This window comes from Brienomyrus brachyistius, chromosome 18 (genome assembly GCF_023856365.1).
Source record: "Brienomyrus brachyistius isolate T26 chromosome 18, BBRACH_0.4, whole genome shotgun sequence".
NCBI lineage: Eukaryota > Metazoa > Chordata > Actinopteri > Osteoglossiformes > Mormyridae > Brienomyrus > Brienomyrus brachyistius.
The window spans coordinates 404,426-430,083 of NC_064550.1; the positions used below are offsets into that span (position 1 = coordinate 404,426).

Here is a 25,658-nt window from a genome sequence, read left to right on the forward strand (position 1 = left end):
CATTGGTGGAGTCTGTAGCACCCTGGAGTTACTTCAGCATCATTGATCCTGCCTCCGGGTCTCTCTGAGCAAAGACATACAGAGGAGGGGGAGGCTCTAGCATGCTGGCTGAAGGACGAGACCCCCGATGACAGGGATGGGTGGCACACAGCTTCAGGAGACCAGAGGCTGTTGTATTCCTCACGCTGCCTGAAACATCAGATCAGGGCGACCAAGCCATACGGCAGGATGCCGCCCTTAGAAATATCATGCAGTTTGCCGACAAAGGAGGACCATTGTTCTCTTAGATGAAAGGCTTACTCCGGCGAAATAGTCCAGCTGCTTCGTTCTCAAGATTTATCCCCTTTAAAAAAACCATTAAAAAAGCGAATATCGTTTCTCGGTCATAAGGGCGCACGCTTGTGGCGGGATAGAGGCGACGTCGTTTCAGATAGTATGAAATATAAGATCAATTATATCGACGTGACTGCCGGCTGCAATATAATATACAGACCCCTGCGTTTAATGACATCGCTTCTCTGTGCTCACCAAAGAGTGAAATTAAAGGAGAATGGATTCAGACATGGTTCAAATAAACAAAGTACCATCAGAGATCAGTGCTGTCAAACGACTTGAGCTCACATGCTCAGTCTGTCCAATTAGAGCAGGTGCCGTGCTTCTATAACCTTCCTGCTGGTCAATAAAGCTTTTGATTTTTTTCTTTGTTTTCCACAATTGGTCCCTTAGTCACCAAAGGACGCTTGGCTCTCAGTGTGAGATCCACACGTATTCTTTTCCGATTAGGAATTCTTTTTTAAAAAAAGAAAAAAATATGTCCCTAAATAAAATTTCACCCGCCTGCTCCTCTGAATTGTGATTTAAAACGATGCTGTAAATGGCCAGCAAAAAGCTCAGTCTCACATGAAAGTGAAAGCCCGGCTTCGAGACTCCGGCAATGACTCGACCTCAGCAACAGGTGGCAGGCAGCACAAGCCCCCAGGGCAGGGAATTCTGGGAAGAGTGGGGGGACCAATACAGCCAAAATTAGCGAAGCGCTAGATGAGAAAAGGCTGCATTCATGACATCAGCACCAATGGCAGCAGTGCACAGCAGTGCACCAAAGATTACATTGTTATGTGATCCTGAGCCACCCCACCCCCCACCCACCCGTGCAGTCAGTGTTTAACACTTTCTTTAACCCTTTAACTCCTGAAGCTGGGGACAACCTGTCCACACATGGGCCCGCTGAGCTCAGCAGAATATCGGCATCAATCTCCTGACGGTATCAGGGGAGTTAGGCCTGCCACTCCCCCCGTAGTCAAGAGGCCCACAGTCATCATCCATCCATCCATTTTCCAAACCGCTTATCCTACTTGGTCGTGGGGGGTCCGGAGCCTATCCCGGAAGCAATGGTCACGAACAACCCTGGAATGGGGGCCAGTCCATCGCAGGGCACACTCACACACCATTCACTCACGCATGCACACCAACAGGCAATTTAGCAACTCCAATTAGCCTTGGCATGTTTTTGGACTGTGGGGGGAAACCGGAGTACCTGGAGGAAACCCCACGACGACATGGGGAGAACATGCAAACTCCGCACACATGTGACCCAGGCGGAGACTCGAACCCGGGTCCCAGAGGTGTGAGGCAACAGTGCTAACCTCTGCACCACCATGCCGCCCCCCACAGTCATCATGTGACTCTTTATCTGGGGGGTTTGGCAATGCCCATAACTGCATGCTGAGTCAGCATACAGCACCTCCTGGATGAGAATTAAACCACACGCTGACCTCACACTTAGACACTTTGGATTACACCTCAGGAGTGGCTGAAGCTGCCCGCGTCCAGTCATTGGAAGTGAAGCAGTGGGTATCGAACTGATGAGATCCTGGCAAGAAGCTCCTAGTCAGTGCGTCTGCACCTCTGCGTTCACTGCAGGGCTGGCACTGCATCAGCTTCATGTCAAAGTCGCAGTTCTGAAGAAGAAGGGCATTAAGATGCAGGGGAGGCTTAGAGTTTAATTAAACAGTCTGTGATTTCTGTATTTTATTTATTTATCCAAAGCGATGTGCATTTTTATGATAGTAGGGGAGGGAGTCCTTGAAGCAGCTGAGGGTTAAGGGTCTTGCTCAGGGGAACAACTCTCCCTCCTCTAGGATTCAAACTACTGACCATCTAATCATAGGAACATTGTCCTAATCCACTGAACAACGCACTGCCACTGCTGGCTCTCCTGGTAACTGCTGACCAGCTCATCCTGCTGCTGCCACTCTCTAAGGGCCCCCCCTTACCACTTATCATCGTAAAGGAATGCTGGCAGTCTGAGATGAAGATCTATCCTGTCTCCTATTTTTTTTAATGCTTCTTTAATGATTTTTTTTATTTTCATTTAAGCTGCTTTAAAATGTGCGATTTATTATTAATCTCTGTGTAAAACTTGTTCCGCTTATTTTACAGACACAGCGAACAGCTGTCAGGCTTTGATAGAGATTTGAGTGTATTAGCAGCGCCAGGACTCCAGTTTTAGAACAATCACCATCATTTTTATAGTGTTGAGCAAGACTTTATCTCTAATACCTGAACTGTGTGCGTGGGGGGCATGGGGGTGGGGGGGACATGGATGGTCAGAGAACAGAGTCACTGCACTGATTAACTCCACCCATTCACCCTCCCTGTGTTGGAGATGCGTGCACAGTCCCTTTATCTGATAGATCTCACTGTCTTCCTCTGGATAGTCAGTGTGCACAGGCCCTTTACCTGATAGATTTCACTGCCTGCCTCTGGATAGCCAGTGTGCACAGGCCCTTTATCTGATAGAGCTCACTGCCTACCTCTGGACAGCCAGTGTGCACAGACCCTTTATCTGATAGAGCTCACTGTCTTCCTCTGGATAGCCAGTGTGCACAGGCCCTTTACCTGATAGATCCCACAGTCTGCCTCTGAGGAGAGGCAGGGAACATAAGAGGAGAAGGAAAACTGTAGGAGGGCAGGGAGAGGAGAGGCAGGGATGATAAGAGAGGAGGAGGGAGCCAGTAGGAGAGCAGGAGGAGAAGAGGTGGGATGATACCAGAGGAGGAGGGAGATTGTAGCATGGAGGGGAGGAGAGACGGGAATTATAAGAGAGGAGGAGGGAGATTGTAGGAGGGGAGGGGAGGCAGGGAAGATAAGTGAGGAGGAGGCAGACTAAGAGGACAGGGGGAGGAAAGGCAGGGATGAATAAAGAGGACGAGGGAGATTGTAGGAGGCCAGGGGGAGGAGAGATGACAACAGCTTCATTGCCTCCATTTTTTGGGTCCCTGTTTAAGTTTTTCTAGTATTTTATTCACAGTCAGGCAACACGGTGACTCAGCAGGGGAGGAGAATGAGTCTCTCCTCTGTATCCCTGAGTTTCCTCCTGGTACTCCAGTTTCCTCCCACTGTCCAAAAACACACAGTTAGGCCAACTGGTGTCTCATAATCACCCCTAGAATATGACTGTGAGTGTATGTGGGTGTGCCCCCCCCCGCCCCCCCCCCCAATCAACACAGCACAAACCGATGTCTCTATTTGCAAAACCATTTTATTAGAAATGTCTTTTTTTTGTATAAAAATGAACATGCTTTACACCTTTTCATATTTTTTAATAGATTAACCATAAATATCCAGGCACTGTATTTATTTTTAATAGGTCAGTACATAAAGCAGACATGATCAATCCATTTTAATAACATACAATAACTTGCCATTTAATTTGGTCAGCACTTACAAACTCTATTTTGCAACACGAACAGAATGTTGAGAAAAAACGGAATAAAGGGACAAATGAAGTGCAGTAAATCAAAGTAAACACAGTCACAAACAATCCCACAATATTTTGCCATAAGGGAGAAACGACACTTCATTTTTCCAGAACATTCCTGGTCTTAATGAAGTGTTGAACAGTTAAGGATGAGAACATCTGGAGATCCTCACGCTCAGAGTTTTCCTTCTGGAGCTTATCGACCATTTTGATCATGTAATCTAGTCGTGTGATGCACGATTCAAGTGGCAAACTTTTGGAGCAGATTATCAGGTGCTATACTAACTACTTTGTAAAAACTGCTACTGGTACCTCTGTCAAATTTCACTGAAGGGGGGAAACTCGCACCCCTATAGGTATTTATTTTTATTATACTGATAAATCCAGATTTGTCCTTCCCTAGAACTTTTCCTATTGTCGGTTGTGTCTCAGTATGAATCACCTTTCTGGCTAAATCCCAGTCTCATTTCTCCTTCTTATATCTGGTCTTTTTATCTGATTCTTTCTGTTTGTGAGTGAATTCTGCCCTTCTGCTGCCTAGACAAAGGAGAAAAGTCATCTTTAAATCTGACGCGTGGTTGTGTGAAGAAGACCATCCACATGTAAGGGGGTGCCAGTGGTGAGTGTCAAGTCCACATGGATCAGATTAGTGCCAGTGGTGAGTGTCAAGTCCACATGGATCAGATTAGTGCCAGGGGTGAGTGTCAAGTCCACATGGATCAGATTAGTGCCAGTGGTGAGTGCCAAGTCCACATGGATCAGATTAGTGCCAGTGGTGAGTGTCAAGTCCACATGGATCAGATTAGTGCCAGTGGTGAGTGTCAAGTCCACATGGATCAGATTAGTGCCAGTGGTGAGTGTCAAGTCCACATGGATCGGATTAGTGCCAGTGGTGAGTGTCAAGTCCACATGGATCGGATTAGTGCCAGTGGTGAGTGTCAAGTCCACATGGATCAGATTAGTGCCAGGGGTGAGTGTCAAGTCCACATGGATCAGATTAGTGCCAGGGGTGAGTGTCAAGTCCACATGGATCGGATTAGTGCCAGTGGTGAGAGTCAAGTCCACATGGATCAGATTAGTGCCAGTGGTGAGTGTCAAGTCCACATGGATCGGATTAGTGCCAGTGGTGAGAGTCAAGTCCACATGGATTAGATTAGTGCCAGTGGTGAGTGTCAAGTCCACATGGATTAGATTAGTGCCAGTGGTGAGTGTCAAGTCCACATGGATCAGATTAGTGCCAGTGGTGAGAGTCAAGTCCACATGGATCAGATTAGTGCCAGTGGTGAGTGTCAAGTCCACATGGATCAGATTAGTGCCAGTGGTGAGTGTCAAGTCCACATGGATCAGATTAGTGCCAGTGGTGGGTGTCAAGTCCACATGGATCAGATTAGTGCCAGTGGTGAGTGTCAAGTCCACATGGATCAGATTAGTGCCAGTGGTGGGTGTCAAGTCCACATGGATCAGATTAGTGCCAGTGGTGGGTGTCAAGTCCACATGGATCAGATTAGTCGCAGTGTGCAGCGGCAACCTCTGAATTAGTGCTCAGGTTCTGTTCTGCTCTGCTGTACGGGGAATTAAACACTGAGAATGTATATTTAAGCACACACACAAATTATCACTAGACCTTCAGCTGGAGCTCACTGAGAGGGTACTGAGCAGGATAGCACTGACAGAGTTTTATCACTGCACGGTGTAATCTGAGAGTGGAGACAGCAACACCGGGACAGTGATCATCAGCCTCCCCGACATGTGTGGACAGGGATAACAGACAGGGGATGGTCATGTGAGCCATGGGCCAGTCATGGACCAAATGTTCCCACAATGTAATAAAAACCAGTTTTTTTCCGGTCCCCACAAAGATCTGAGAATGCAATCCAAAAAGCAAAAATGCCAAAAGTCTCATATTTTGTTACTTATAACTTTGGTTACTTATGGTTAAGGTTGGTACTGGGTGGGGGTTAAAGTCGTCATGTTGGGGTTAGAGTTTTCTCCAATGAAATGAATGGAGAGTCCCCACAATGATATAATTACAAACCTATGTGTGTGTGATGTATGTGTGTGTGTATATTTCAACTATTATATATTCTATTTTTTTATATGATATTTATTATTATTACTCATATATTTTAATTTTTTTCAGAGGGACTCCTTTGTGAATGAACTGACATATCTCTGGTGAAACGGGCAGTTTTGACACGAACCCCCTCAGGCCATCGGAGAGAATGACAAAGACCAGACAGCAGAATTTTCTGACGGGGATCAATAAACAAAATCCATCCTTATCTTTGTAAATGTGTCACCTATCTGCAATCCTTGAGTATATTGTCTTCCGCTAATCTTAATACCTTTGCAAATCTGAAAATGCCTCTAGTCTCTTTCTTGTTGAACCATTGATGGTTTGTTTCTTTTTGTCCATTTTTTTCCTGCTGTTGTTCTTTCTTTATGCCGCCCCGGGCCACCATGCCGTCATCTCCAGAAGAGAAGCCCAGCTCGCTACTCACATGAAAAAATCATGACGCGGTTTTAAAATTCTCCTCACACACGACTCCATGCACGAGCCCACAGTAAAGCTCACAAGCACTGCCGGATAACTCCAGAAGGAATACCCGCTCCGGATCTGTCCGCGCCACAGTTTCCTTGGAAACGTGATGGACCGCAGTCTCAGGCCATTGCTGGGACATCGTTGTCAGGATAGTTGCATCACCCCCCCCCCCCCCCCCCCAAAAGAACCTATCCCGATGTTTTCGTGCGGCGATCGTTTGTCTATGCCTGGTCCTCCCAACACAAAAGGAAAAAGAGTACGGTTCTGAGACGGTTCTGTTGTGTGCAGGCTGGATCTGGTTTCGTCCTGCTGTCCGCCATGGGGACAGCATGGGCGTCTCTCTGCAGTGAAGAGGGGACCCAGGGTCTGGGGTCCAGGACCACCTGCTGCTCCTAGATTGCATGGTTGCTGTAGCTGATGTACGTTTGCTTGGAGGCTGCAGAAATACAGGGGAGAGAGGACACGCTGTGAGCGGCCAGGAACCGGACGCCACCATCTGGCAGAGCATGCGACAAAGCGCTGCTGTCTCCTTCCTTGCTGGAGCAGGGACCAGGCTCCGTAAGGATGGTGTTTGATATAAATAGCGGGGAACAGATAACAGACATTACTTCCCCCTCCCAGATGGGCCCTGCCAGCCTTACAGGGTCTTCTGGGAGGGGTGACACGACACCAGTGCTGCTCTTAGGGCACGAGTGGACAGCGGCTTGCTGGCGGATGGTCAGGAGCAGCTGTCACGTCTGCATGAAGTTCCCAGGCTCGTATGTCCAGTTACCACCTTATGCCCAGTGCCAGCACTCCATTCCAGCACATGCCTGGATAGGAGAGTGTGCTCTGTTTGGGGGTGGAGGTGTGTCCATTCCCTGAGGTACAGCTAACATACCAGCCTTGCATCCACACCCTGTCTCTCCACTCCGCTTAGGCTTTAATGTGTAATAGCGGCTGATTTCATATTTAACCATTTTTCCACCAGCTTCTGTGGTTCTGTGTATCTCTGCCTTTTATTGCCCATCCGTCCATTCATCCATCCATCCATCCAACATCTGTCTGCCTGCCTGTTTGTCTGCCTGTCTGCCCTCCTGTCTGCCTGCCTGTTTATCTGCCTGTCTCTCTGTCTGCCTGCCTGTCTGTCTATCTGCCTGTTTGTCTGCCTGTTTATCTGCCTGCCTGTCTGTCTCTGTCTGCCTGTCTGTCTATCTGCCTCTCTGCCCTCCTGCCCATTTATCTGTCTGCCTGTCTGTCAGTCTTAGTGTTTACAAGACATGTTGACAGACCCATAGCTCACTTCCCCTTTTCACATGCAAGCGAAAAGGCAGAAAAAACATGAACTTGCAGGTTAGCCTCAAAGTCAGCTATGAGATAATATCCCAACAACCCCAAAGTCACATTAAGGTTACAAAGTAGCCCTGCACCATTTTGGACATGTAATATTAACTTTAAAAACACTTATTTTCTGCTAGTATTTAAAAATAGATGTAATGAGAAACCATCCTTGGCTGTAAATATTTTATACGGAAAGTGTGGTGTTTAGCTGTATTCGGGAGGCTCAGGAAACAATCCCGTTTTAGTCAAGGCCTCACACGGACCTGAACACTGACCCCCTGAACACTGTCATTACTCCATTATTTACCTCAAGTCTGAATTATTTAGGTGCCGTAAAGGCAACAGAAAAGGCTGGTTCCTCATAACTCGAGCATGACCATTCAAATACAGCGAAGAGTGTTAAAAGTCATATGTCAGAATATCACGTCAATATTTAATGAGACATGTTAATACACATACTAATATTACGTAGTTAGCAGCTCGTTTGTTAGTGTTGGGCTGTATGAACGACACGGGGGAGCCAGTCATCACGTGATACAGGAGGCGAGCACAGAAACATAAGAGTGACCGCGATCTATCTATCAACACCCCTCATGTTAAAATCCTTCGAAATGTGACATCCTGTTGAGGTATTTTGCACTAAAACAAAGCATCCCACAGATGTCATGCAGCAGCAGCAGCAGTGTGCTTGCTGGCTGGTGCCCCGGGCAGGTGGGGGAATCACGAAGACGCTGGTGGCCCAGACAGTGTAAACAATCTCCCGGCGGTAATGTTCACGCCAGTAGCTCATCGGCCCACGCGCCGCACAATCACTGCGTAAATCAGCCAATCTCATGCCGGCCCCGTAAAGTGCCGACCGGACGGATTGGAGCGGATAAATGCAAGCGGGCAGCCACTGACAGGCGAGCGGGGATGAGGGGGGGCGCCCTCAATTCCGACTGGCCCTCTACCCCTTGGGCGGCACTGATAAATGAACCTTATTTAAATATTTATGTGCTGCGAGATCCAGATAAAAAATAGATAGTCCAGAAAGAATTGGAGCTGGCAGTCCCATCTGTCTCCCCCCCCCCCCCCCCCCCCGCCTCCCCCCGCCTGCGGTTTTACACCCCTGTACGGCGAATACTGCAGTCTGTCGATGTGGGAAACAAACGACAGGCCACATGCAGTTATCTCTCACCCCCATGTCACCCCCTCCCCATCAGCAGTCACTGCATCACAGGGTTAGGGTTGGTGTCTCTGTGTACCAGAGTGGGGGGGTGAGGGGGGTGGGGGATCAATGAGAACATGCCGGTGGTCACGAAACACAGGTGAGCTGCACTATGCTGTAGCACGTGGGATAGACAGGCAGGGTTAGCGGTGCCATTTATTACCTGCATTATCGTTACAGTGCCTCTGTGTCCTCCCCCGCATCCCCGTACTCTGCTACAAGCACAGGAGGCAGCTGTTAGTCTCAGGACTCGGCCAGACTGTTGCAATAAAAAAGGTGGCAAGACCAGCAAACCCCCTTTAGAGAAGTTTTTTTTTTTCATTTGGTACTCCCCAGTACACAACTCTGCTCCCCGGTGAAGAGCTCTGCTCCCCATCCTAGAAATCCTTCTGTCACATCTTTCAGTCTCCCAGTCCAGAATTCCCTTCCTCTCCCCCTACTCCAGGACTCTATGCACCAGTCCACACACCCTGTGATGCGCCGTGAATTTTTTTTTATCATGGAGTTAATTGTAAAGACAGACCCTCTCTCCCTATGGGACCCAGTAAGCAGAGGTGAGCCGGGTCTGCTTCTGCTACCCCACGCTCTGCTGAGTCAGATCCGAAACCCATCATTTATTCCTGAGGTGTCCCAGCTCCTTGGGGGGTGGGGGTGCACATCTGCTAGCCCCCAGCATTCTCGTTAAAAAGCAAAGGCGATGCAAAGCAAGGAACGTGTTAAGCTGTTTCCGGAAGGTAATTACACAGCGTGCGGTGAGTAACGGAGGAGTACGTCGCAAGCGTATGTGATTACATATTGTGCCAGGAGAGGTATGCGAACCCTCCGGAACGTTCTCAGAAAGCTGTGATGTTTGCCATTGTTTGGCATGTGATGTGTGGTTAAGGTGTTTACGAGTTACGTAACTTATCATTACGGGATAATTTAACATTTCAATCTGTGCAGGTGCTGCTTCCCCCCCAAGAACAAGAAGCAAAGTGCGAACGATGATGATGAAACCCCCAGTGCCATAAAGCAGACCCGTCTGGGTGTCTCAGTGAAGCTGTGGCATGAATCGCAAATGTCTCTGAACAAATAAGCAATTGAATTATTGGGGGGAGGAGGCACATTCCAGCAAGCCAGTGTGTTTGAAAGTTGAGGTCATGATGATTTGCGATTGAGCATGGGGTTGTGCAGGTATATGATTCGGTGCGGGAGTGTGCGGGTTCACAATTCAGTGTGGGAGTGTGCGGGTTCACAATTCAGTGTGGGGGTGTGCGGGTTCACAATTCAGTGTGGGGGTGTGCGGGTTCACAATTCAGTGTGGGGGTGTGCGGGTTCACAATTCAGTGTGGGGGTGTGCGGGTTCACAATTCAGTGTGGGAATGTGTGGGTTCACAATTCAGTGTGGGAGTGTGCGGGTTCACAATTCAGTGTGGGAGTGTGCGGGTTCACAATTCAGTGTGGGAGTGTGCGGGTTCACAATTCAGTGTGGGAATGTGTGGGTTCACAATTCAGTGTGGGAGTGTGCGGGTTCACAATTCAGTGTGGGAATGTGTGGGTTCACAATTCAGTGTGGGAGTGTGCGGGTTCACAATTCAGTGTGGGAGTGTGCGGGTTCACAATTCAGTGTGGGAGTGTGCGGGTTCACAATTCAGTGTGGGAGTGTGCGGGTTCACAATTCAGTGTGGGGGTGTGTGGGTTCACAATTCAGTGTGGGAATGTGTGGGTTCACAATTCAGTGTGGGAGTGTGTGGGTTCACAATTCAGTGTGGGAATGTGCGGGTTCACAATTCAGTGTGGGGGTGTGCGGGTTCACAATTCAGTGTGGGAGTGTGTGGGTTCACAATTCAGTGTGGGAGTGTGCGGGTTCACAATTCAGTGTGGGAATGTGTGGGTCCACAATTCTGCATGGGGTTGTGCAGGTTCATGATTCGGTGCAGGGTATTGTGGGTTCTTATTTCTGCGTGGGGTTTGTGAGTGCACAATTTGTCGTGGCAGTGTGAGGGTTTGTGATTCAGTGTGGGGGTGTGCGGGTTTGTGATTTAATGCAGGGTTGTGCGTGTTCACAATTTGGTGTGGGGGTTTGCACGTTTCAGTTTGGTGTAAGGGTATTCGGGTTCACATTTTGTTGTGGGGGTGTGCAAGTTCTCAATTTGTTATAGGGGTGTGTGGGTTTGCAATTTGCCATGGGGTGTAGGAGTTTGCGATCCGGTATGGGAGTGTGCAAATTCGCAGCTTCCCCCAGAAATGTGACCCCTCCATGCCCCTTCCCCCATCATACATACCCACACTCAGTCAGACAATCTTAGCTAGCTAGCTGGTTAGCAGGGCATAATAATGTAATGTAGTGACTATTTGTGACCAGTAGAGGCCCTTGGTGGGCCCACACAAATGCATGTTTGAGTGGAGCTAAACATCGCCTCTGGGTGGAGGACCAAGCTCAGGCCATCTGGATTACAGGAAATGGCAAGACACGAAGCAAAAGCATTAGCGAAAGGTGAACACACTGTCCAGCCAGCTATGATTGTCTGACTCAGCGGGGCCCAGCAAGAGCAAATTGGTCTGTACATGTACCTGAGGTGGCCCAGTGTTAGCGAGCAGGCATTAGGACCCCAGGCCTCCGGACTCACCGTGTGTCTCCAGGCTCTCACAGAGCTCGGACTTGGCCTCGCCGTTGGGTCGAAGGCTGCCCTTGGGTGTGAACTTGCTGGACATGGCGGCAGCGGTGACCACAGCTTTGAGGCTGCGCTTGCGCTTCGGCACGTTCTGCTCAGGGTGGAAGAGCACCACGTAGACCTTGGGCATGTACAGCAGGCCAAGAGACACGGAGGCACTCAGGCTCACTGAGATGGTCAGCGTGGTCGTCTGGATGTACATCTGCGGGAGAGGTGAGAGCGAGGGGGGCAGGGTGAGGGTCTCCAAATGAAAGGGTCTCCAGCCTCAGGTCTCCATATACATGTACAGTACATACAAAACACAGGTTTTTCATTGAGGAATGCCCTGCCAGATCTAATGAAGTCTTAATTGCCTTTGCAGTACTTTGACAGTACATACTCACTGTCATATACATGCCACGATGTTACAGACTCAGGTATCTATTAATAACTAAGTGCAATACACACACACACACACACACACATATAAACAACAGACACAACCCAACAGTGCATGATCAATTCAGTGTATGGCCTGGGCAGAGTACCCCCAAAAGTTGTGTGAGCAATTCAGCAGGAAGCTCAGACAGCATATCCCTGACAGCGTATGATCGATTCAATGAGCCCTTCTTCCTCTCTGCCAGACAACCAGCTGGAGACCCATGACCACCTCTTGTTTGCTAATTTTCTGCCATGCTGAGTTTAATATTCCTAATATTCCTGCTTTATCAGCCTTAACCCTCCCCCCGCCCCAGTGACTCACAGGATTCAGTTATGGGGAGCCTCTGCATTATGGGGCTGTGGGCAGGCTGTCTTTGAGGGTGACTCCCACTGCTTGCCTTTGATGGTGCTTACATTGCTATGTCACATAGAATATACAGTCTCTGCTGTGTCTGTGGGGAGGGGGGAACCCTCAGTGCTGCGGTGTACTGCCCGAAGGCGCTAAGTGATGCGACACACAGGCACAGCTAGCCCTACATCACATACTGGCGCAGCCAGCCTTGCATCACACACCAGAGCAGCCAGCACCACATTATGCACCAGTGTAGCCGAAACTGTATTACACAGGAGCAGCTGGCTCTGTTTCACGCACTGGCACAGCCAGCACTGTATAACATGCCAGTACAGTGAGCAATGTATCACATGCAGGTGTGAGCAGCACAAACTGGTACATCCAGCACTGGATCATGCACTGGCACAGCCAGCACTGCATCACACACTAACTCAGGCAGCATGGTATCATGCAGGAGCAGCCACCATTGCATCATGTGCTGACACAACCAGCACTGCAACTTATTGGTGAAGCCAGCACTACATCACACACTGGCACAGCTAGCACTGCATAACACTGAAGCAGCCAATACTATGTCATGATCCAGTTTGACTTGCTCGTCATCACCTTTCATCTCTCATGCCTTTTGGAGCTGAATTTCAACAGGTCAGTTGCTTCTCCAATCACTCACACTGCTCCAGTGTTTCTCTGGAGATGTCAGAATGAGAGCAAACCATTCCCAGCAGGACCTTCCTGTATCTGGAGAGCCACAGCACTGTGCAGATGCATGTCCTAGATCCAGTGCATTAGACCAGAGCACATTTTCTCATTATGCAGGGCCAGTGACAACACTGCAGCCGATGGAGCCTCACACAAAGGCGCAGTCCATGCTGCAGACTGTCAGGGTCGGCTGTGAAGATTACTAGGCACCACTCAAAAAGTCAAGTCACTTTGGGGATATGATCACTTCACGGTCATATATTATGTTTCTGTTAGCTACTGAGTAGAGTCAGAAGATTGTAGATACTTAGCTGGTTAGCAGAACATCTCCTAAATAAGGATCATGTTTATTTAATATTTTGTGTAGTTACTGTCTGTGACCAACAGGAGGGGATCAATCCCCCCCCTGAAATGCATGGAGACCCTAAACAGCACCGCTTTGATGGGGAACACATATATTGATCCTATCTATATGAAACTCTGTGAATGGTCACCTCTGGCAGGATTTCCTGCTGGCTGAGGAGCTTCTTCCTGGAGCCCTCACATCTACCAGCATCACACAGCTGGATTATCCGGACACAACCAAGATTAACTGTGATTTTAATGTGCTTTCCTTTCTGCGTGAAACCCTAACCAAACGTGTAGTGACTGCTTGTGGCCAACAGGGGTCCAACCCTTGTGTGACCCACAGAAATGCATGGTTTGAATGGGGGCTGCCCTCTTTTTGCTGGTGAACCTCTCCGATCCATAAATCCAGTTAAAGCAAAAGTTGTAGTGGAAAACTGAGGGCTTCTCAGGTCTTGTCTCTGCTGAAAAAATATCTCAAATTTTTCAGTAGGTGACTATGACTGCGTATCACAATAGTAGGTCAGTGTGCATCATATGAAATAGGCCATGGATTTTAGTACAGCCAATGCTTGTTAATGCAGTTATTAATCAACTATAAATATATTCATAATAATAATCATGAGAATAAACCACTTTGCATTCAGTGTATAAGGACTATAATGGCTCTGATAGTGTTAGGAAACAAACCATGAAAAAAACCTGCAAATGTGTTAAATATCAATTTACCCCATATTTTGTCCATATCTGTAACCCTAACATTGCCCCTGACCCTGATCCAAACCCCTCTGTGGGGACCCACCACATCCCAGAGCTGCATGCATTAAGCTGCCTGTTCAGATCCATGCACATCTATAGTCTCTGCCTGTGCTTTCCACAAATGACACAGCGTCCAGAGCATGAAACGGTAGGCAGAGAAACTCTGGGAACACAGTCATCTCTTATTTAATTAGAATTTAGAGATCAGCGTTGACACACCACAGCACAAGATGTGTCCACTGCATTTAACCCATATGTGACATAGCAGGGGGCAGCTAATTCAGTGCCCGGGGAGCAGTGCTTGGGGGCGGTACCTTGCTCAGGGTACCTCAGTGGTGCCTTGCTGGTCGGGGATTCAAACCAGCAATCATTCAATTAAAAGTGTGCTTCCCATTAAGCCACCACTGCCTACTAGATCCAGCACCATGTCCCAGTGAGCCGTTCAGTAAGTGCAGGACACAGGGGCGTTACAGTGCCATTACATTTCATTTTTCTGTATCAGCGTTTAAAAATAAACTCATGGTCTGGAATAAGGGCAGCTGAAATCGCAATAAGTCTTGTGAGGTGCAGTTGTAATACCCACATCCGGTCAATAGGGGGACTCTGAGCGTGACCAAGCGAGACTGATGCTGAGTGCTGCTCCCAAGCACTGATGCTGATTCCTCCAGAGATGATAGCTGTTGTTGGGCCAGATTTAGAGGTTGAGGAGGTGGGAGATAACGACAGGGCTTCCCAGGAGACTATGCTGCAGAGGAATTCCTGCCGCACCACCTGATAGACCCTGCAGCCCTGCCCAGCGCTGATCTACATGAGTTCTGGCAGTAAATCTGTCTTTTCACTTCCCATCCAAGAATGACAAACACACGCAGAACACAATCACTCTTCCCATTTCTCAGACACGATCCCATTCCCTGTTTCTCCTGAACACAATCACTATTCTCCAGAAGTGGAAATTTCAGGTCCAGAAAGTAAAAATTCAGACCAGGATTTTGTTTAAACTAGCCAATTGAGTATGAAGAGTCACTGGCACAGAGGACTCGGCTAGTTGATTGAAACAAAATCATGGTCTGGATTTATACTTTCTGGGCCTGAAATTTCCACCTCTGCTATTCCCATTTCTCCCGAACACAACATCCCTTCCTGTTTCTCCTGAACGCAGCTTTACTCAACACTACAGTATAAGAACCCACCAATCAGAGAAAAGAGCCACTGATCAGCAAAGGAGATCCACGGGCAGCACTGTGACCCCACAGCACCTGACTTAGACTGTGTCGACACAGGAAGTGACGATCTGCCTGGCACAGGCCAAAACATTTGCATTCGCGTTCACACCACTAGTGGCGAAGTGCCTGGAGCTTGCGAAAGGCACTATACAGGTAAACACGACGTCATGAAAGAGTGCATACCATAACAATCAGTGCAAGTGTACAGTGTTTTTCTGCTTGAAGTAAAATGAGTTACATTGTTGATTTACGCAAAAAAAAAGCTCTTGTTTTCATGCTGTCGTATTACAAAGTGCGTTTATAAGTGTCATTAGCTAAATATGTCCACTAAAGTACATCCCTGTCTCTGCAGTTATACACCTCCAAGCAGAATTTTTCTGAATAAGTCTCGATATTATTTTACATAACGTTAAATAATTCGGGATATTGGGACACTCCTCCATGTTTATAAGTGATCTGGTTTCCAAGTCTCTGAACCTACCTGTCACAAACCGCAGATTATTTCTGCTCAGATGTCGATTTCCTGATCGGCCAGCGAACAAGGTGAAAGTTTAATCGATTGGAACTTTGAGGGGCGCAGCGAAGAGGCTAAAACCCTCGCGGAAACAGCATGTTCTGCTAATCAGGTAGCTAGCTAGCCACCATCTTCTGGCTCTACTCACTAGATATTAACTGAAACATCTGGGTGTGGAGGAGGGGTGGGGGTGTCTTTTTTAATGGGGCGCTGAAACAACAAACCTGCCCTTGACTGCAACCCTGTCTCGGATGTGCAGCCATAACAACAAATGGATACAGACCCACGAATGCTTCTCTTTTACTAAAAACCTAAATAACATTTGCAGTCTCTGGATTCCCAGATCATTGTGGATTCCCAGATCCTTGTGGATTCCCATTCATTTTGCCTGTTTCCTTCGCCCTTCAAAGGCTCATGCTACATCTCCTTGCTGACAGAAAACTGGAGATGCACAGCTAAAGATACACCATGGTGTGGATTCCCGGAGTACGGTGTGTGTGTGTGTGTGTCTGAGTGATGCGTAACCTTACACAACAGAGGTCATCAAGAAGCAAAAGAGCAAAGAAAGAGATATAACCCGATACTGGAATGATCTCGCTTATCTGATAAAGCTCAGATGTTATTTGTGTTACGCCCATGTCTCAGAATGTTTCAAAGTCTTACATATTTATATCCTATTTATTAGTATTTCTTTGCACAATGACCAACAAGATTGAAATTTTTAGTGTCTGATCCATGGATCATAAAGCTGAAGATGATAGTTAAGGCACTATGGTTTTGACTTGCTATAGCACCTTTGTGAAACTTTCACGGTTAATATTTTGGAATTGTTGGAGGTGATAGCAGAATGACCTGGTGAGCCAGTCCCATGATGGCATCCCCCCCCCCCCCACCGCCACGGAAATCCGAAGGCTTGCCTCAGAGCACCCCCATCTTTGGGCAGATGGATGCACCATGACTTTGCACTCAGGCATCATCGATGGTTGAGAGTGGCCCGTAAATCAAGCCAAGTGCGTGTGTTAACATCTGTCACCTTTACGGCGGCCGCTGTCTCAGAGACGTTCCACAATAACTAACGATGCGGACGTCCCCTAAATTAGCCATCACGTCTGTGTCGGCTGCGAGCATCTGGGAATGCCGCTGCTCCAGGCTCCCTTCGGCTGGAACGCCACTCAACTCAGATATTTGATGTTAAATGGTCCAGTTCCTGAGCTCTCATATGCCAAATGCATCGCAGACAAAAGGGTCACGATGCTACCTTTTACCCCCATGGAAAAGCTCAAATGGTACAGCCCAGGGAGCTGCTGGTGCGGAACTCTGCATTTCTGCAGAGGGGAGGGTTGATGGTTTGTGCTTGGGCTGTGCCACCCGCTGCTGGCTGCCCATTTCTTCATAGATCAAGGAGACGTCTTTGAATCGTGCACCAAAAGCAAAATGACACATGTACCCGCCGCTCTGACGGGGGGGGGGCAGGCTCACAATCTTAGCACCTCATATTGCTCCTGAGAGACCCCACCCCTGTGACTATACCAGATCAGCAAGCTTCTCCCACTCGGATCTGAATCAGAATCTGCAGATCCGGAGTCTCACGAGAAGATTTCTATCTGTGATCCGTAGCTTTCGCTGTGTTTGTACTTTGCGGCTTCACTCAAGATGGGTTTCGCTTTAGCAGTTTGACTTCAGTGATTTGCTTCCTTTGAAGCCCAGTCAGCAAGTGATGCATGGGGCAGGCTGTGAGTGCGGCTCTGAGCACGAATGCTGGATATTAATCCCATTTGGCTGTAATCCTGTGCTCCGTGTCACGGCTGTGAAGCATCTGAATGAAACGGGGTGATTTTACTTGTTGTCTCAGAGATACACAATAGTTTTCTTACATGAGAGCTACTCCTCAGGGTAATCACGTAAATTACACACACACACACACACACACACACACACACATGTAGGGTATACCTATCCTTATGGGGCCCGCTCATTCACTTCTATGGGAAAAATGCTGACGCTAACTATGACAACCTTAACCCCCACCCTGCCATAACCATAACCAGTAGCCATAACCATAACCAAGCAAAATACAAGAGTTTTTGCATTTTTAGTTTTTTCATAGCAGTCACAGATTTTTATAAAATAGAGTTTTCCCTTATGGGGACCAGGAAACCGGTCCCCATAAGGGAAAAAAAAAATGGATATTTATCACGTCACTGTGTCCCCATAAGGATAGGTATACCCGCTCACACACACACACATACACACACACACACACACACACACACACACACACACACAGGTTTGTAATCATATCTTTGTGGGGACTCTGCATTCACTTCTCTGGGGAAAACTCTAATCCTAACATGATGACCTAACCTGAATGTTGCTTTGCTCTCTATGTTATTAGGTTCATGTACCATGCATCTTTTGTGCACCTTGGCCTGGGCAGCGATGACCAGAGACTGACCACAAGCATTTCAAGGTACCGACGTCTCTGTCGTACTGTCCGCATGATCAAAAAAAAAAGGCAAACTAAAGACTCTGACAAATGCATTCATCACCGAACGCGACTGAGCAAACACAGCCATCAGGCACGGCAGTCACGCAGGTCGTGTATTTACGTAAAAGCCCGGGGCTTAAACGGCCCGTGAATGCAGGCCAGGTTTTCAGCCTGAATTCATGTCTCACGTGGGATGCAAATGAACAAGCCCTCTGTTGGTAATTATACATATTGCAAGAAAGAAGGGACCAAAGCATCCATCTAGCGTAATGTCACTTTGATCTGCATTGCCAGAATGGCAATTAACTACAGAGATTCTCCCAAGCGAGGAAGAGACCATCTGTAGCTGCTTATAGCCCAGCATGCCACGGTTTTCTATGTCTCCTTTTTCATGTTCGTTCTACCCTCTGAAGGCTGCCTTGCAATCTCTGCATAGATGAATCAAAGGCAGGCTCTACTCTCTTACCTCCATTACTGTTCCCCAAAGGCAGGCTCTACTCTCTTACCTCCATTACTGTTCCCCAAAGGCAGGCTCTACTCTCTTACCTCCATTACTGTTCCCCAAAGGCAGGCTCTACTCTCTTACCTCCATTACTGTTCCCCAAAGGCAGGCTCTACTCTCTTACCTCCATTACTGTTCCCCAAAGGCAGGCTCTACTCTCTTACCTCCATTACTGTTCCCCAAAGGCAGGCTCTACTCTCTTACCTCCATTACTGTTCCCCAAAGGCAGGCTCTACTCTCTTACCTCCATTACTGTTCCCCAAAGGCAGGCTCTACTCTCTTACCTCCATTACTGTTCCCCAAAGGCAGGCTCTACTCTCTTACCTCCATTACTGTTCCCCAAAGGCGGGGGCCGTTTTGTTGCTACTGAGGGCCGAACTCTAAAAGTCACTTTACCACCCCCCAGTAAAGATGTCGAGTACTAGGGCTGCGTTCAGGGGTTGTATGGCAGGGAGCATCAGAAATGCTAATGCTAATGCTAACTAGGGTGACCAGATAATCCATATCTGGGAGGACATTTTGAGCTACTTCAGATTTTACAAACTGCATTAAAACTGACAGGCTCCTGTGCTTGGCTAAATCGTTCAGCTCTTCTTGTTTTGTCTTGGTTTGTTTCCTTGATTGAAAGATTCATCCAGCTGTTTCACATTAACATTAGTGACACGCGCATGATTATAGGAGACTGACCAATCAGCAAACGGCAAGAACTCAGTGCTTAAGTGAAATCTATGTGCTTTTAATTGAAATGGTAGATTACCAATCCTGCCCTAGCTCAAAGTGTCCTGCCTGACATGGATTATCTGGTCACGCTAATGCTAACTGATGAGCTATGGTTATATGGGTACCACACAAATGGGAAGTACAGCACTTTCCAGCAGGGGAATCTAACACAGCATCTCCCCGTTTAGTCTACTATATCCGTACAGGAACTTCTAGAGCAGAGCAGAGTGGGAAAACCGGTCATAATTAGCAGCAAATGTCAAAAACAAACCAAATGGCTTCTGCTAGCTAGCAGAGCAGCGGCGTGGTGGGTGGCGTAGCCTAGCGTGGCGAGCAGCTGTGCTCCGCTCTGGCACCGGGGCCTGTCTGCTTAACCGCCCCGCTAATGAAAAGCATCTCCTGGTGTCTCCTCTCATTAGCCTTACGGCCGCCTTATCCTTCGCCGTGACTCCGAGGCTCAGCTCACTTTATTTTTTGCCACAGCTGATGGGGCATCAGAACGTTCTGGTGCAGTTGAGCCTTTGCTGAACGACTTCTATTTTTAACGTAAAAACAGCGACGCATTTGCCCAAGGCTTCACCCCCCTCCGACGATCGCAGCTGAAGCAAGGCTGGGTTTATGTGTCCCTCCCGTTAGTCACCAGTACAGGTTAATCTACTAGTGATTATCACTCCAGCTTGTTGTGCGGGGGGTGTCACTTTAATCTAACCCGTCACGCTAGTGTCAGCTGTGTCACTCCGGTAAAAAGGCAGAGATTCACACCTGGGCTGATCAAGCCTTATACAGGCTCTAAAACACAGGGTAAGATTTCTAAATTACTATTATCCAGCGAGCCAGTCTGGTTAAACTCTAAAAATATTATGAATTCTCCACAGAGAGACCAGTAGCTAATAGGCTATTGTTAGCTTCTGCTAATCACACACCAAGCTGACTTTACACGAGTTCTGACTTCACAACATGCCTCATTAAGTGATTAATATGAGGTTAGCAGAAGCTTTACTTCATGTTTCATTTCCATTGCTAGGCCAAGTCTGAGTATTTACTGGGAATCGTATTATTTTACAACCATGTTAATGAATCTGAATAGTGTTGAGTATGGGTGTGATTTATCTGTTTCTATGGAGACTCTAGAGGCTGCAGAGCCTGCAGGAGATTCTAAATGAAACCTTCTTACACACACAGATCACACAGCAAATGTGTTTTTTTTTTTTTAAGAATCCGAGCCTAGCACTAGGTCTTTAGGGTTTCTTGTACATGATGACACTGCCTCTAGTGCTAAACCTGGTCTAGTTAATTAAACACAGGCAGTTAAAGCACTCTCGGGATGTCGCACTGTGTAAAAAGCTTGCCCTCCAAAATGAACCATCACATAAATCCAAGGTCCTTGGATCGATTCAGATCCTCCGTAGAGGCATCTACCCCGGGAAGATCTCCAGCGATCTGTGCCACCCTTGTTTGAAGTTCTATACATTGACATGCTGCTTTACCAATAAACCTTTACCTTTACTTCATGTGGGTAGTGCAGGGGAGTATATAGACCTTCTCACACAGGTGACACACAGCTAGGAAACGTTAATGAAAGGTATAGAGGAGTTGCTGATTCGCAATATCTGTGCCTAACTCACGCCTCCACCCCTGTCGGTTTCCGCATCTATCCACCCTCCCGCTTTCTCGCGTTTCCGCCGCCTCAGATGCGCATGTTGACGTTCCCGTCTGCCGAGATACAATGAAACACGTGTTAGCAGAGATTCAGCTTCCCGAAAAACGAGCCCCGTGCCTCTTGGGAAACACACACCGGCTTCGAGGGGGAGGCTTCTGTGCCTTGCTGTGACTGCGAACCTCACGCCGGGGTCAATAGACCGGGAGAAACGCTAGAGGCCGTGCAATGTGCTGCAAGCTCTTTAGGGGGCGCTACTCCAAACAGAGATTCATATGAAAAGCGGTCGGTGAATCTCGCATAATCGAACAAGTGTTTAATTAGCTTGTTTGCTACAGAGCCCGTAGATTTCCATTACGGATCCTCACAGGGTCCTCGATTACCCGCATTTGAAATGTCCTTTACAGAAAAGACAATGATTAATCTGCCACAGTAACGATTACCTGGCCTTTCTTTTAATGTATTGGGCTCTTGAGCAGGACCCATAACCCCCCATTGCTCCAGGGACTGACTGACTCTGTTTTCTCAAAAATGTAAAAGTGTCTGCGGAATAAATGCAACGTTTGTAGTTCGGTAGAAACCTCATAACCAGCTTGTTTGGACAGCTTGGTGTGAAAACAGACACCATTTCTCACCCAAGGCCATCAATCCCACCTTCTCTGTGGACTGCGACGTCCCGAAGAAGATGGGGATGAAGGCCAGCCAGACGATGCAGGTGGTGTACATGGTGAAGCCGATGGGCTTGGCCTCGTTAAAGGTCTCAGGGACGCCGCGCGTCTTGATGGCGTAGACGGTGCAGGTGACCATGAGCAGCATGCTGTAGCCCAGCAGGCAGATGAGCGACAGGTCCGAGATGTCGCATTTCAGCATGCCGCGTGCCAGGGCCGGGTTGGCCGTGCGCTGGTCCTCGTAGTCGATGATTGCCTGTGAGGGGTCCACCCCGAACCACACACAGACGCCCAAAAGCTGCACAGAGATAAGGCTGAAGGCGATGACCAGCTGGGAGGCGGGGCTGATGAACCGGGGGGTGCTCACCGACCGCTTGCCCTGCTCGAAGATGCGGTAGATGCGGTTGGTCTTGGTGAGCAGCGCCGCGTAGCTGATGCTCATGCCCAGGCCCAGGAAGATGCGTCGCAGCGAGCAGACGCCCACGTTGGGAGTGGAGATCATGAGGAAGGTGGTGGCGTAGCAGAGGAAGATGCCCGTCAGCAGCACGTAGCTGAGCTCGCGGCCTGAGGCCTTGACGATGGGCGTGTCGTTGTAGCGGATGAAGGTGGCTACCACAAAGAGCGTGGCCAGGATGCCGAAGACGGCCAGCAGGACGGGGATAACAGCCCAGGGCGAGCTCCACTCCAGCTGCACCACGGGGATGGGCTGGCACGCCGTGTGGTTCTTGTTGGGCCGCAGGTCGAAGCGGCACATCTTGCAGGTGTAGGTGTCGGCCTGGTACTGGTAGCCATCGCAGCGCTCGCAGTGCCAGCAGCACGGCATGCCCTTCACTGTCTTCTTCCTCTCGCCCGGGCGACACGGCTGGCTGCAGATGGAGGGAGGCACTTCCTGGACACCGCCCGGCCAAAACATGGAGCCCACCTGTCCGGGAGGATGCAGAGAGTAATGCACCGGAACACATTAGTCACCTAAAGATTTAGATAATTAGTAGCTGCGTTTAGCAACTTTCAAACCACGCCTTTCCTCCAGGCCAATGGCGGGGGGGCCCAAAAGTGACTTAGGGTCAGAGTTAGGATGAGGCCCCAGAAACAGGAAATTGGCCCAGAAATGCCAGCAGATTCACGTATCATCATATGGGCGAAGATTTTAAGGAGCAGGAATGTCTCCGCACAAAAGTTCGGAACTTGAAAGTCTAAGTGTCTAAGTGCTAACTTAAAGTATTATCTAAAAAGTTCCTTAAGAGCTTAGAATCACCGAAACAGCGGTGCCTGAGTAGTACTCTGTAATCTTTTTAAAGAGCTGTGAAGAATATCGCTAACATGAACAATTCAATTAAGTTATTTAGTGGATTAACAATGAGTTCAATCATTTTTTTCCCAAAAAAAACCTGAAAACAGGCAGCAGAATCAAAGGCGGCGTGTGTGTGTGTGTGGTTGGGTGGGGGGGGGGTAGTGTTTTGTTCACCAGCTAAACATATTTCATTCTTCCCCATTGATTTTCACTTTGAAATTATTTAATCGCACAACTGGGAAATGCTTTGATTTAATTCTAAATGACATTTTGATGCAAACCTCCATTTGATGTGAAGTTTTGTGGTACATAACAGGTTCTCGTCTGGCTAAACTAACAATAAAACTAACAACCACAGTGGCATGAGCAACGTAAAGAGATCTTCAGTCTGGTTTCCCTCTGGCTGAGCTACTGGCTTGAGACCTCCAAGGTTAACTGCCACATTGGCTTCAGAGGAACATGAGCTCCAGTGAGTAGCGATTATGGCCCTATTGCTGGGTCCTTTGCCAGGATACCTGTATTGCCTCCCTAAATCGCCACCCAGACACCTGGCCTTCATAGGTGCGCGACGGCTTTGTAGGAAAAGGTCAGTCGAAACCAACTCACTAGTATAATTCACAGCATGCTGCTGGTGGAGACACACACATACATCCCCCACCCCCCCCCCCCCCCCAAACACACACACACTCCCAAAAGGAATTGAATTTCTGGGAAACAGCTCAACAACCGACTGCAGACAGCAACAACACAATCCCAAACAAGCACACTGAAGTTGAGGTACACAGCAATCTGTTGGTGGAGCGTTACCAGAATCATGAAGAGCATTCTGAAAGTAAACAATAAACATTGCATTGTGTCTCTTTGATCATTGCAGTCGACTACATCTCGATGCATATTGAGACGCTGTGTATTGTGAGCAAGCACTGAAAATTTGCATCTCCCCAAAGCAGGGAAACCCGAAGACACGGCTCTCCGTCGGACACCTCACCTCCAGATGAAGCTGGTCAGTCCAGTGACCGATGACCTTGTATTCGGCGGTTCTGTTCCTGATTTGGTACTGGTAGATTTCATAGCGACCGGGGGCATCACCGTTACTGTTGAAGACGACGGGGTTGCCAGCGATGCCTGTAGGAGCAAGGAGGAGATGTTCACTGAAGATCACACATCTGCTTCATGATCATAAAACCTGTTGTAAGGCTGATGGGGAAAAAGATCATCAACTTGCACCATTAAAATACCAAGATACACATAGAAACTAAACATGATGTTAATGTTGTAAATTGATTTGCTCACAAATCTGTTGAATGTCCAGGTAGATGCTTTTAAACAATAATACCAGCAAACTCATGCTGGGGGTGCCTAATAACGGTCATTGTTGCCAGTTTATATTTGACATAACACAGTAACAAAGCCATCCCTTGCTGTGGGGGAGATAATGTGGGTGACTGATGGTGTGAACCGTGTCTGTGAGCCTGGCTTGACACGTACCGATAACCTTCCAGATTACAGTATGTCACAGATACACTCCGTTTTCACCAGGATGTGATCTGGGAGGCGTTAGAAGACCGCGGCAGCAAACTCATTACGTCTTTGAGGTGGTTCATCATTCCAAGAAACAAGGAAATACTGAAACATTATGGATGTACTGGTGTTGGGGAAACAAACCTCATTCTTTACAAAGTGTAATAGCCTGGCTATACAACATCGGGGCAGAACCTGCTCGAGTGTGACTCTATCGTTTACTCCCATTATCGAGAGAGCAGAGGGTAAAGCAGCTTTAAGGATGTGGACTCATAAACCAAAAGATTCCCAGTTAGAGTCCCTGAATTTCTGAAGTTAAATATTGAGCGGAGCAAACCAAATTAAATCTGCATGTTTCTGTGGGAAAAGATTTTAGCCGAGCGACGGACATGTGAGTGTCGATGGGAAGAACTGTCTGGAATGGAACTATAATAATAATAATAATAATAATAATAATAATAGATTACAGTTATATAGCGCCTTTCACAATCCCAAGGTCGGTTTACAGGAAAAAAAATCAATAATCAGGAAGAGACAGTAGAGAACTGTTCAAGGGAATGAATGTTATTAGTTCAGATTTCAAGGAAGAGAAGGATGAAGAGTCACGGAGAAAATGTGGAAGAGAGTTCCATAGTCTGGACACTGTGAATGTTAGCAGGGCGCCGGTCCGCACGGAAACCGCCTGCAGGTACCTGCGGTGGGCACCTGGGAGCTTAAATCCCCCATCCCATATACCCAGCTCCTCAGGATCACAGCGGTACGACACGCTCACTGCCTGGTCTAGGGCGCCCAGGCGGAATGCATTACAGCATCATCTCATGAACTGTCTAAAATCGAAACACTGCAACGCAGCCAACGACGAGGATCTAATAGGCTGGATCCCACCTCCACCGCCGTGTACCTACAGTATCTGTATGAAATGAAGCTCTAGTTGACATTCACACAAGTACTGTATAAGAACAGGCACACTGGAATGTGTCAGTTTTCAGATATCCCATCATGCTCTATTTTTTTAA

The 25,658-nt window shown here is 48.0% G+C and overlaps 1 protein-coding gene across 3 annotated transcripts in view; it reads right to left on the reverse strand.

Annotated features, from left to right (window-relative positions):
• Nucleotides 1-6,469: 6,469 nt before the first annotated feature.
• Nucleotides 6,470-25,658, reverse strand: part of LOC125713012 (metabotropic glutamate receptor 4-like) — a 182,361-nt gene continuing 163,172 nt past the window's right edge. For 2 of the 3 annotated variants that reach the window (XM_048983700.1, XM_048983701.1), the window contains exons 8-11: nt 24,110-24,246; nt 21,817-22,752; nt 11,439-11,685; nt 6,470-6,738 (exon numbers count right to left, since the gene is read on the reverse strand). In XM_048983700.1, the coding sequence (XP_048839657.1) occupies nt 6,695-6,738; nt 11,439-11,685; nt 21,817-22,752; nt 24,110-24,246 (1,364 nt within the window). In that variant the 3' untranslated portion in view covers nt 6,470-6,694. Of the gene's footprint in view, nt 6,739-8,992; nt 9,045-11,438; nt 11,686-21,816; nt 22,753-24,109; nt 24,247-25,658 lie in introns of all 3 variants that reach the window. The other variant, XM_048983702.1, reaches the window with a different exon arrangement.